This window comes from Callithrix jacchus, chromosome 7 (assembly GCF_049354715.1).
Source record: "Callithrix jacchus isolate 240 chromosome 7, calJac240_pri, whole genome shotgun sequence".
Classification (NCBI taxonomy): Eukaryota; Metazoa; Chordata; class Mammalia; order Primates; family Cebidae; genus Callithrix; species Callithrix jacchus.
The window spans coordinates 99,884,115-99,898,082 of NC_133508.1; the positions used below are offsets into that span (position 1 = coordinate 99,884,115).

General features: G+C 34.6%; 1 protein-coding gene across 50 annotated transcripts in view; it reads left to right on the forward strand.

The window, feature by feature from the left end:
• ATG4C (autophagy related 4C cysteine peptidase) overlaps nucleotides 1–13,968 on the forward strand; it is a 189,008-nt gene that overhangs the window by 17,976 nt on the left and 157,064 nt on the right. For 29 of the 50 annotated variants that reach the window (XR_013520154.1, XR_013520157.1, XR_013520152.1 and 26 more), the window contains 3 exons: nucleotides 1,716–1,881; nucleotides 3,031–3,114; nucleotides 12,197–12,430. Coding sequence is in view for 44 of the 50 variants with exons in the window: in XM_078332087.1 (XP_078188213.1) it covers nucleotides 1,806–1,881; nucleotides 3,031–3,114; nucleotides 12,197–12,430 (394 nt within the window). In the remaining 6 variants the exon portion in view is untranslated. Of the gene's footprint in view, nucleotides 1–212; nucleotides 487–1,076; nucleotides 1,155–1,715; nucleotides 1,882–3,030; nucleotides 3,115–12,196; nucleotides 12,431–13,968 lie in introns of all 50 variants that reach the window. The other 21 variants (XR_013520155.1, XM_078332083.1, XM_078332101.1 and 18 more) reach the window with 3 other exon arrangements.

Genomic DNA, 13,968 nt, shown 5'->3' on the forward strand with positions numbered 1-13,968 from the left:
AGGTTGCAGTGAGGCCGAGATTGCTCCACTGCACTCCAGTCTGGGCGACAGAGTGAGACTGTGTCTCAAAAAAAAGAACAACAAAAAACCCCAAAAAACAAAACGATTCTTTGCTTGTGTTTCTCAGAGACATCTTAAATACCACATATCTCAAACCAAATTCATAGTCTTCTCCCTCTAACTTCTCCCTTTCCTGATATTTCCTATTTCAGTGATTGGCACCATCTTTGGCATATCCCTGTTCTTTACCTTCCATATCCATTGTTATCACCAAGACATACTGAATTTTCTACATGCTTCCTCGGATGTCCATTTTTCCATCTTCACTGCTCCAAGTCCAAGCTATCATCTCCTAGTTCTGTATAATATAGGTTGAGCATCCCTAATCCAAAAATCAGGCATCTAAAATTTTCCAGGATCTGTATGATGCTCAAAGGAAATGTTCACTAGCGCATTTTGGATTTTTGGATTAATGATACTCAACTAGTAAGTATACATAATGTAAATATTTTTTAAAATGTAGAAATCCAAACACTCCCAAGCATTTTGGATAAGGGATACTCAACCTTTAGGAGTAAACTCATTGTCTATTCTTGTTCCTTTCCATGTTCTTCTTCATGCTGCTATTGAAGTAAAACAAACCACCCTACTGAATCTGGTTGTGATATTCCTGTTTGAAACAAATTGCTCTTAGGATAAAGAATGAAATTTTTAACCTGGGCTACAAGGCCTTTTGTGCTTTGGGATCTGTATAACCATATAGCCTCATCTCATGCCATTTAAAAAATTTTTTTAGACATTTCTATTTTCTAGTCACATTGGCTTTTTAAGTTCTTCCAATAGACCATGTTTCGCTCCTGGCTCATAACTATGATGTATGATTAGTAACTTTTAATACATATTATAAAAGGGAACGACTATTGTAATAGAAATGAATGTATCAATATTTTTGAGTAGATATTTATAACCCTAAAAGGGTAATGTTCTGTGCAGCATTCTTTTCTTGAAAAGTAAACTGTCTGTGAATTATTGCTAATAAGCACAAGCATTTTCAGTTATAATTTGTTCCTTTTCAGATTATGTCACACATCTCAATTTTCCCTGAAGTCAGTAATAAAACAAACACTTATGAGCTACATTTATTCTATTTTAAAGTAAGAAAATGTTTTCCATTATAAATTTAAGCCATTCTGTTTTTTTCAGTGATGCAGTATGAAGATAGGAAGGAAATGTCTTATTTAAAAAACAAAACAAAATAATTAGACTTTATGTGAAAGTAGTGACTAATAAATGTAAGTAGGAGTCTTCATTCTGAAGACAGTCAAGATTTTTTATAAGATTTCAAATCACCTTTTCTAATTACTGCTAAAAAAATTACGAAAATTCTCACTAGCACCAATACACCAGAGCAGAGCTGTGTTACTAAACTGATTTATTGTATTCAGTTGTGAACAACTAAAGGAGATTATTGCTAGGTTTATTGTATATTTGGTAGTAAAGGTTTTTTGTAATTAAAATATAGAATGTCTTATTCTATAAGATTTTTGTTTGTAAGATGAGAGATTGGTTTTCTGTTTATTTCTGATGGTAAAAAGAGAAATTGTTTTGTTCATTTCCAGTTAAATTGTATTTAATCACTTAAGTAACTTTAACAGGTATGGCCCCATATAACCATATATATACTAATTACTTATTTTTCCTTAATTTTTTTAAAGAAGTTTTTAAAGGAATTTTTAATCAGTTTAAAATAGTAAACTCTACAGAAGAATGCAATCAAGTGATGGCTGTTCCTTTAGAATTTGAATATGGAGGCTACAGGAACAGACGAAGTTGACAAGCTAAAAACGAAATTTATATCTGCTTGGAACAACATGAAATATAGTAAGCATCATGTTTTAAAAATTGTATAAATCCAGAGAAATATTTGGCAATATGCATCATCTTCCTTCTTAAGTCACGGACAATTACTTGAGAACAAATGGATACTTTACTTTGTTTGTTTGTTTGTTTGTTTGTTTTTAAACGGAGTTGGGGTTTCTCCATGTTGGCCAGGCTGGTCTTGAACTGCTGACCTCAGGTGATCCATCCGCCTTGGCCTCCCAAAGTACTGGGATTACAGGCATGAGCCACTGCGCCCAGCTGGCATACTTTACTTTGAGTGAAACATTTCTATAAGGAATATAGTTAAAACTATCTCCTGAAGAAGGAGCCAAGTATTATCATAAACATTGCTTAGAAACTCAAGCATAGGATGTGGTCTCCCCCCCCTTTTTTTTTTTAAGTTGCTAGAGTATATTAATATCTTGTATAGTGTTTTTTTTTTTTTTTAGTATTCTAAAGCATATAGAATTTATTCAGGTGATGATAATACCTTGGCTTTTCAGATACAGTTTCAGGCAGCCTAATCTCTGTGCCAGGAAATAAGCAAAATAGGCCTCTTCACACAGAAAATAGACTGTAAAGTTCCTGCACTGATACTTCTGATGTTTCTCCTAGATCTTATTTTTAACCTAGTTCCTTTTTGCAAACAAATCCAATAAGAATTATATGGAGATTTTTGAAGCTCACCTAAGATGGAGAAGTACTTGGACAGAACCAGTTTCAATAGGAAAATAGCTCATATTCATAAAATAAGTGTGAAAACAGAATTCAGTAAAACACCTTAATGCAAATTCAGGAAAAACACAATTGGCAGTTTAAATTTTGTACCATAAGAACGTGGTGAGAACTTGATAAAGACCATTGTGACCTATCTGAAAATAAATTAAAATTAAATATTTTTCTTTCTTATGTTCTTTAATTGGATAGTTTTAAAAGTGTGTTTGAATTTTTAACTTTATTTGAAACTAGGATGAATTGCCTGTATTTCCAGTTCATTGTTCAAATACTGTATTTTGCAACTGTTGCCAAAAATGCACAACCATAAGTAATAATCGATGGTTTGAAATTAAACAAAAGAAAATGCTGTTAGACTTTTAGTCTGAAATCTTTTAATTATAAGACGTTTTCTTTCTTTTTTTTTCCCGTTAGGTTGGGTGTTGAAAACAAAGACGTATTTTAGTAGAAATTCTCCTGTATTATTGCTTGGAAAATGTTACCATTTTAAATATGAAGGTAAGTGTAAAATTTGTAAATTATTTAAAAACTTTTGTAGAAATCATCATGTAACTTTTCATTGTTTGATTTCTAGATTAATCTACTTTTGCAATATATTTGCTAAGTATTTGTATTTCATATAATCCATAATATATTATGATGTGGTTTGGATTTCTTGTTAACTACTTGAGGATAAGGATCTTGTAATTTTTTGTTATATCCCCATAATTTTGGACTTACAGTATGAGTACTAAGTAAATATTATTTGAATTGATATGTTAATATTCTTTGTCAAGTTCTCTGATAATTAAAAATATCACCTTAGTTAATCTAAAACTGATAATTTTTTTAATTACTAAGGATGTTTCAGTATCTGAAATTGACTTTACTTGATGGTTTTGAATTTCCATGTATACAAATTCTTTCAATAATTATCTTATATTTTCTTTTAATAATTCGTGTTACTCATTGGGTGCCAGGCACCATGCTAGGCTCTTTAGGAAATATCTTTTTTTTAAAAAAATTATACTTTAAGTTCTGGGGTACATGTGCAGAATGTGCAGGTTTGTTACATAGGTATACACAGGCCATGGTGGTTTGCTGCACCCATCAACACGTCATCTACATTAGGTATTTTCCTAAGGCTGTTCCCTCCCTTAGCCCCCAACCCCTGACAGGACCCTATGGTGATGTTCTCCTCCCTGTGTCCATGTGTTCTCATTGTTCAACTCCCACTTATGAGTGAAAACATGCGGTGTTTTGTTTTCTGTTCTTTTGTTACTTTACTGAGAACGATGGTTTCCAGCTTCATCCATGTCCCTGCAAAGGACATGAACTAATCGTTTTGTATAGCTGCATAGTATTCCGTGGTGTATATGTGTCACATTTTCTTTATTGAGTCTATCATTGATGGGCATTTGGGTTGGTTCCAAGTCTTTGCTATTGTGAACAGTGCTGGAATAAACATACGTGTATATGTGTCTTTATAATAGAATGATTTATAATCCTTTGAGTATATATCCAGTAATGGGATTGCTGGGTCAAATGGTATTTCTAGCTCCAGATCCTTGAGGAATAGCCAGACTGTCTTCCACAATGGTTGAACTAATTTACACTCCCACCAACAGTGTAAAAGCATTTCTATTTCTCCACATCCTCTCTAGCATCTTTTGTCTCTTGACTTTGATGATCACCATTCTAACTGGCATGAGATGGTATCTCATTGTGGTTTTGATTTGCATTTCTCTAATGATCAGTGATGATGAGCTTTTTTTCATGTTTGTTGGCTGCATAAATGTCTCATTTTGAGAAGTGTCTGTTCATATCCTTTGCCCACTCTTTTGATGGGGTTGATTTTTTTCTTGTAAATTTGCTTAAGTTTTTTGTAGATTCTGGATATTAGTCCTTTGTCAAATAGGTAGATTGCAAAAATTTTCTACCATTCTGTAGGTTGCCTGTTCACTCTGATGATAATTTCTTTTGCAATGCAAAAGTTCTTTAGCCTTAGTAGAGGGCATAGGTTCTGGCAGTGAGAAAAACTGATGACTTTTGAGAGAGCATTTTTACTAGAGTGGTAAGAATAGAAAAGTTAAAAAAAGTCATATTAACAGCAGCTAGCCTATATTTATTGATGTCCTGATAGGTGCTATTTTCTATGGCTCCATAATATGTGCTAAAACTAAATTGCATTGTTTTATAGAATGAATAGTTATGATATTGAAGTAGAGAAGAACTTACTTTTGTATTTTGAGACAGTGTCTTGCTCTGTTGCTCAGGCCGGAATGCAGTGTCATAATCACAGCTCACTGCAGCCTTGACCTTCCTGGGCTCAAGTGATTCTCCCACCTCAGCCTCCTAAGTAGCTGGGACCACAGGTGTGTGCCACCACACTCAGTTAATTTTTTATTTTTATTTTTTATAAAGACAGGGTCTCCCTGTGTTGTCCAGGCTTGTCTCGAACTCCTTGGCTCAAGTGTTCCTCCCATCTTGGCCTCCCAAAGTGCTAGAATTACAGGCTTGAGCTACTCTGCCAGCCAAGAACTTGTATAAATTGTGAAACACAGTCTATAAAGGGAAATATTAATCAGTTTGACTAGATAAAATTAAAAATATCTACATGATATTTATACAAATATGTATAAATTCACATATATAACATATATATTAATGTATGTATATTATGTATGTATATATACATGTATATTAAAAATATATACACATGTATGTATATATAAATATACACATAGACATATCTAGACATATAATGTATATAATATATATAGTTATTTTATAAAATAAAATATCTATTACTTAGATAATAGATATATAATTATATATGCATATATAATCAAGAAAGATTCGTCTCCAAAATAATAATCACAAATGAATATGAAAAACATGAATAACCCAAGAAAAATGAGCCAAGAATGTGAAGAGGTGCTTTTTAAATAGAAACTTCAATGGCCAGTCAAACATAAGAAAATGCATATCCTGGTAATAAGGGGAATACAAATTAAAATGAGATACTATTCTTATCAGATATAATATACAAAAATTTAAAGGTTTGATTATGTCAAGTGTTAGCAAGGGTGTGAAGAAATACAAAGTGAAACACTGCTGGTGGAAGGGTAAATTGGTATAACCTCTTTGTGAGAAATTTGAGAGTACTTAGAAAAATACAGAATATATATAGCTTACAACCCAGCATTTCTTTTTTTTTTTTTAGATGGTCATTGGGTGACTGAGTTATATGCTAAATAATGATCTTGAGTCACAACAGACTTTGACAGTGTTTCCCAATCAATAATCAGTAATCAAATATTAAAATGAGTTTAACTAACATGTATGTATTGTATACATAAAATACATTGCCACTAATTTTTAAAAATAGTGAATTATCTTCTAGAGTGATTAGAATAAGAAAAAATGTGTCTTATATTTACGACCCAGCATTTCTAAGACCCTTAAGTATTTACAGAGAAGTTTTCTATATGTGTGGGAATCACATGTACAAGAATTTTATTGTAGCTTTAATAAAAAATTGGAAGCAACTTAAGTGTTCACAAGAAGAGGATTAGATGAATAACGTTATTCATTCATTCTACAAGTATTTATTGAGAACTTACAATGTGCCAGGCACTGGGGTTACTGCTAAAAGTATGAAACACATAATCTTTACTCTCAAGAAACTTACAGTCAATCAGATGAGAGATATTAAATAATTAAAAATAATCCCATTATGATATTGATGATGAAGCATAAGTACAGGCTATTAAGAAACTGTTAAGGTGGAACAAATCAGAAGGGATATTATTGAATGCACATAAGGAGAAAGCCCATTGCAAAATGGTGTAAATAATAAGGGGATTTGTTTTATACGTAAGCAGCAGTCCTGAGGGTGGGGCTGGCTCTAGGTTGTTTAATTTGGTGCCGAAGTAACATCATCAAGCACCCACATCATAATCCATCTTTCTACTCAATCTCAACATGTGATCACCTCATACTCCTTATAGTAACAAGTGTAGGATATGTGAAATATATGATATATGAAATAATTCAGTGGAAGGGCTTTTTCTTCTTTGTATTATTTCTTATAAATACTTAAATTTCATTTTAATACTCTATATTATATATCTAAAAATTTTGAAATTACAAATTATTCATATTTAGAGAAAATAAAAACTTGTATGTATACTTTTGAGTAGTAATAGAACTGTACTCAACATAAGAAATACAACATTTTGAGTAATTTCCTTTAATTTTTAAAATTTTTAGTCAAAATTTTTTGTATTTAATTTTTGTGGGTACATAGTAAATGTATACATTTATGGGGTACATGAGCTATTTTGTTATAGGCATGCAATGTGTAAAAACCACATCATGGAAAATGGGGTATCCATTCCCTCAAACATTTATCCTTTGTGTTACAGACAATTCAGTTATAGTATGAATAGTTTTTTTTTTTTTTGAGGCAGAGTTTTGCTCTTGTCGCCTAGGCTGGAGTACAATGGCATGATCTCGGGTCACTGCAACCTCTGCCTCCCGGGTTCAGGCGATTCTGCTGCCTCAGCCTCATGAGTAGCTGGGATTACAAACGTGTGCCACCACATTATTTTATCTTTAATAGAGATGGTGTTTCACCACATTGGCCAGACTGAGCTCATTTTCCTGACCTCAAGTGATCTGCCCACCTTGGCCTCCCAAAAAAAACCCTCCTTGGGTTTACAGACATGTGCCACTGTGCCCAGCCTACTATGAGTAATTTTAAATCTCCTCATGCTTCTACTCAATTGTGTGTCTCTCTGTGCCAAACACAACCCCATTATCCTGAAGTATCTTTCATTATTTAGTGTTTCCCGTTTTTACATTTTTGTAAATGGAATCAAGCTATATTTTGCTTCTGTGACTTGCTTATGGTTTTCCAAGTTGCACTTTTGAGGTTTGTCAGTGTTGTGTGTCATTCTGGTTTATTTTACTACTGCATAATATTTCATTGTATGAATTGCCACTGAGTATTCATTCTGCCATTGATAGATATTTGGGTTGCTTTTATTTTTTGCCATTATAAGCAACAAATGTGGTACATTTTTGTTTATTTTGGAAATAAGACTGTGTTCTCAAAATTTTGGAAGTATCATATTTGCTGTTCACTAAAACTGTCTGCATGCTGGAAGGAATGAGGGGAATTGGTCATTTGTCAAAGAATATCAAATGTCTGTTAGTATTATCCATTATATGAATTCTTTTTTTCTAATGAGTATAAACCAAAACCACCCTATTATACCTTTCCAGAAATTGCTTTGGTATCCACAGGGAGGGAGGCCCTTTTAGTTAGAAGCACACAACTTTAAGTGATACTAATTTCGTAAATATAATTATGAAAACAAGAGGATTACTAGTAAATTAGGTCAAATATGAATTTGAAAAGAGATTCAAATATACATTTTGGAAACAGAGTCACAGTAAACAAGGTAAAGTATAAAACAAGGGAGCCACTGTAAATCTGGTAAAGGGGAGTCCCAGAGGAAACCAGGTAAGGTTAGAGGGAATGGGAGTATTTATTCAGAACAAAGGGTAGTATGATATTGAGAGAATACCATTAAGGATATTTTTGTTAGTGGAGCTTTTAAACTTTTAGAATACATGATATCAAGGTCTGTTGATTATGGGGGACTAATTTCTTTCTTCTGTGGGTATATAAACCCAGAATATATAAAGATTTGTGAATCCTATAATTGATTTTACTTTATTGAATTTCTAGTTCTTAACACATGTCCAGAGGTTATTGTCTTGCCTTGTCAAGACTTTCTTTGTTGCCTCAATGAAAATATAATATTCTCTTCTCCTCATTTAGGATATTTTAATGCTAACTTTTTTTTTTTAATCATTACACACTTAGGGCTTTTCAGACTTACTGTATGTTCGTTGATCTCAACCAATAATTTTTGATGCTCAAATTGTCATGACATAGGCCAGTGGAAGGTCCTTTGAGATTTGCTTCTATATCTTTCAACAAAACCATATTAATCTTACGTAACATTTTGCTTTCTTCCAGAACACATGTTCAGACCCACTTTGTACTTTTTGGTATCAGATAGGAAAAGCTAGCAATTTCCCAATGAGTCCTCGTTTTTTGTTGTTGTTGTTGTTGCTATTTTGTTTTGTTTTGTTTTGTTTTGTTTTAGCAGAAAAGGTGTTACAGACGGTAATCTGAGTGCAAAGATGCTTTGTGGGGATGCTATTGACCCTGGCCGTTTCATTGGACAACCTAGAACAAATAAATGTTTTCAGTGTTTTTCTTACAAAGGCATGAATTCAAATTAATATTTGAAGTCTATTTCTAACTGGATCATATTTCTACTTATATTTTTGATTCTTTAATATCTTTCTATCATATAGAAATTTTCTAGTAGTTACTTTTGTTTTGCTAAGGATTTTAGGGAAGTTACTTTGGCTGGAGTCACTCATCTCTCACATTCTGTGGCATTTATCTGATGGATAGTTTTGTTCATTTGTTTCAATTTCTTTTCTATTTGAGGGCTTTGACAATCTGATGTCTTACAAGTCTAAGTGCTTTGAAGGTAACGGCTTTCAGCCACAGTGGTTTTTTTTTTTTTTTTTTTTTGACAGAGTTTCGCTCTTGTTACCCAGACTGGAGTGCAATGGCACGATCTCGGCTCACCGCAACCTCCGCCTTCTGGGTTCAAGCAATTCTCCTGCCTCAGCCTCCCGAGTAGCTGGGACTACAGGCGCACACCACCATGCCCAGCTAATTTTTGTATTTTTAGTAGAGACGGAGTTTCACCTCGTTGACCAGGATGATCTCGATCTCTCTTTTTTTTTTTTGAGACGGAGTTTCGCTCTTGTTACCTAGGCTGCAGTGCAATGGTGCGATCTCAGCTCACCGCAACCTCTGCCTCCTGGGTTCAGGCAATTCTCCTGCCTCAGCCTCCCAATTAGCTGGCACTAGAGGCTGAGGCCTCCTGAGTAACTGGGATTACAGGCACGTGCCACCATGCCCAGTTAATTTTTTGTATTTTTAGTAGAGACGGGGTTTCACCATGTTGAGCAGGATGGTCTCGATCTCTTGACCTTGTGACCCACCCACCTCGGCCTCCCAAAGTGCTGGGATTACAGGCATGAGCCGCCACGTCCGGCCCACAGTGGTTTTATATCACTACTACCGTCTGAGTTATCTACAATGAATTCATAACATTTTAATACAAAATTCTTAAACTTGATTCTGTCTCTGTTATTGAATTTCTAGTAATATTAGAACATGGTTGCAAAAATTAGATTATTTTAATAAAGTTAAATCTGTCCTGATTTCTCAAGCTTTTAAACTTATCTTGCTACCTTTCTGAGCTACAAACTTATTTCCTTGTGTTATACCGTTTTTCCTTCAATATGCTGTGCACTGTTATGTCAAGGTATCTGGCATATAAATTCAAATGGCCCTCCTGGTATTATCTAGACCAAATACCAAAAGTAAAAAAAAAAATTTACAATTTGTCTGTGAGCTAGCTATGAAGAAAGCAATTAAGAATTTATTTTATTTTTATAAATCTTGTCTTACCACAGATACCATGCTATAGTCTGGCTAGGATTTTTTCAGGGTTTCTCTTAGTCGACCAGGACATGATGGGCCTAAGAGCCATTAAGGAAAAATTATAATTTGGGGTTATCTCTGGTATATTAGTTGTATCTCAAAGACCAAAATGATTTTACATCTGTCATTGTGGATTTGTCTATTTCTTCCTGAAGTTCTATCAGTTTTTGCTTCATTTATAACAATTTCTACTTAATGTCATAGATAGGTTCTTGGAAACCGTGACTTTAAGTGAAACAATGTACAGCAGATCCTCAACATCCTTATGTTCAACTTCATTTCATTATCACAATGATGAGAAAAAAATTGATTTTATTGTATGTTGCTTTGCTAAAAGTCACAGTCTTTAAGAACTTATTGACAACATTGAGAACTAACTATTTTGAAGCTCTGTTATTAGGTGCATAAACATTTAGAATTATTGTTTCTTTATAAATTGACTCCTTAGTAGTTATAAAATGACCTTCTTTATTCCTGGCGATGTTCTTTGCTCTGAAGTCTATTTGTCTGATATCAATATAGCCACTTCAGCTTTCTTTTGCTTAAAGTTGCATAGTATGCTTTTCTCATCCTTTATCCTTTACGCTTAATCTATTTGTGTCTCTACATTTAAAATATGTTTTTTATAGGAAGTACTAGCTGAATCATGCTTTTTTGTCCAATCTGATAATATCTGCATTTTAAATTAAGGTGCTTAGAGCCAGGCACAGTGGGAGCCTGAGGCAGGTGTATTACTTGAAGCTGGGAGTCTGAGACCAGCTTAGCCAACATGGAGGAACCCTGTCTCTACTGAAAATACAAAAATTAGCCTGGCGTAATGGTGCATGCCTGTAATCCTGGTCTTTATGATACTGTTATTGTATATTTATTTACTCATGTTATACACCACTACATTTTACTTATTTATATGTTGTATACCCCATAATAAATTACTATTATTTTTGTTTAAATAGTCAAATATCCTTCGAAGAGGGTATCATGTTTGGTGTTCTTTATTCCTTTGTGTGAGTCTGTATTTCTATCTGGACCAGTGGTGTGATCATGACTCAATGCAGCCTCAACCTCCTGGGCTCAAGTAGTCCTCCCATTTCAGCCTCCCAAGTATCTGGGACTACAGGAATATGCCACCACACCTGGCTAATTTTTTATTTTTGTAGAAATGGGGATCTCACTATGTTGCCCAGTCTGGAGTGCATGATCTTGGCTCACTGCAAACTCTGCCTCCCAGGTCCAAATGATTCCTTTGCCTCAGCTTCCTGAGTAGCTGGCACCCAACACCATTCCTGGCGAATTATTTTATCTTTAGCAGAGACAGGTTTTCACCATGTTGGCCAGGCTGGTCTTGAACTCTCAACTTCAAGTGAGCCACCTGCCTCGGCCTCCCAAAGTGCTGAGATTACAGGCATCAGCCACTACCCCCAGCCGGAATCTTCCTGTTTTAGCCTCCCAAAGAGCTGGGGGTTATAAGTGTAAGCTACCACATCTGGCTAAGTTTTCTTTTAATGCAAGTTGGCTGGTGATGTCTTCTTCCCGTTTTTGTATATCTGAAAAAGTATTTTGCCTTTATTTTTGAAAGATACTTTTGCTGCATATAGGATTCTGAGTTGATGATTTTTTTCTTCTTCAGTACTTTAAAGATGTCGCTGCACTATCTTCTTGCTGCTTTTGTTTCAAGTGAGAAATCTAATAACCTTGTCTATGTCCCCTCCTCAGTTAATTATGTATAGAATATAGGATATTATTCTTAATAACAAGAGTATTATTGATAATACTTTATATTAGTTAACTCTACAGAATGTAAAACATTTCAGAATTCATTCTAACTTGATTTTCATAGCAGCTTGATTAGGCAGAATAAGATTTATCTTTTAAAAGTAGTAAAAAAGGATTAGAGAGATTGTGGCACACTTCACATCTTAAGAAAGTAATGATAATATATTGTTATGATTATAGACGTTTCTCTGATTATGGACTATATGTTTGTTTTTTTAGATGAAGATAAAATGTTACCTGCAACATCCGGATGTACAATAGAGGATCACGTAATTGCAGGAAATGTAGAAGAATTTCGTAAAGATTTCATTTCTAGAATATGGCTGACCTACAGGGAAGAATTTCCTCAAATAGAAGGCTCAGCTTTGACAACAGACTGTGGTTGGGGCTGTACATTAAGAACTGGCCAGATGCTCTTGGCTCAGGGACTCATACTACACTTTCTTGGTAGAGGTAAATCAAATCTCTGTTTTTTTTTGTTTTTGTTATCGACATTTTTCCATTTGAACTCGTTTACAAACTGCATGAATTGCCCTGAAGTTGATTTCTTGACTCTGAGGTTTTCTAAGGAGTTGTAACTAATTTAGTGTTTTTTTTTTAACTCGGTCAGATATGACTTGTATGTAAACTTTCCTGATTCCCTTTTCAAAAATGCACGTTAAATATACCTGTTATTCTTCGTCACCATTATGAGTTAAGTTAGTTCAATTTTTAGTACCCTTTGGATTTTATTGTTGTTACTATTTTTTTCCTTTTTGGTTGAACTCTGGATTATCTCCAGTTCGTTAAGTCCTGGGCAGGTCAATAACAGTGACTCTGGGGAGATACGTAATATTTTTTAAATCTTAAGAGACTTTACTCTTGTTTCTTTATTTTCTCCCTACATGTTAATAATGGTTTTAAAGGATTTTTATCTTTATTAGTGTGATTATAGTCAATTATATTAAATAGATCAGACATATTCCTTTAAAATTTTTTAATTTTTTTTTTTTTTTTTTGAGATGGAGTTTCGCTCTTGTTACCCAGACTGGAGTGCAATGGCGTGATCTCAGCTCATTGCAACCTCCGCCTCCTGGGTTCAGGCAGTTCTCCTGCCTCAGCCTCCCGAGTAGCTGGGATTACAGGTACGCGCCACCATGCCCAGCTAATTTTTTGTATTTTTAGTAGAGATGGGGTTTCACCATGTGGACCAGGATGGTCTCGATCTTTTGACCTCGTGATCCACCTGCCTTGGCCTCCCTAAGTGCTGGGATTACAGGCATGAGCCACCGCGCCCTGCCAAAATTTTTTAATTTTAAAATTATTTCATTTTTATTTTTTTGCAATAGGGTCTCTGTTGCCCAGGCTAGAGTGCAGTGATGTACTTATAGGTCATTGCAACTTGGAATTCCTGGGCTCAAACTATCCTCCTGCCTCAGCTTCCTGAGCTGGGACTACAGGTATATGTAATGCTTGGCTAATTTTTAAATTTTTTTTGTAGAGATGGGGTCTTACTATGTTGCCCAGGCTGGTCTTGAACGCCTAGGCTCAAGTGATGCTCCCACCTCGCCCTCCCAAAATGTTGGGATTACAGGTGTGAGCCACTGTGCCTGGCACTAGACATATTTCTAATAAGGTCATCATACAATGTTTTAGATCCTAAAAAATGTCATTGATACTTAACTTACATATATATTTTTCTTCCTAACGTGCCACCTTTCCGTTGGTCGATTTTTATTTTTTATTTTATTTATTTATTTATTATTTTGTTTTAGGGACACAATATAAATCCACACAGAGGGTATTTTTGGCATGTCACATAAAGCCCAGGTGCAGTGCGGTCAAACATGCAGTCTAAGGCCTGGCGCTCCAGTCTCTGGCTGAGTCAGTCTCTGCCTCCTCCTGGGCCCCCAGTTTTTTCACTGGATCAGATGATTTTTAATGTACTCCTGATGTTTTGATTCTAGGAAAATTAATTCTGCCACCCTTTTTTTTCTAGGTACTCTTAGCTA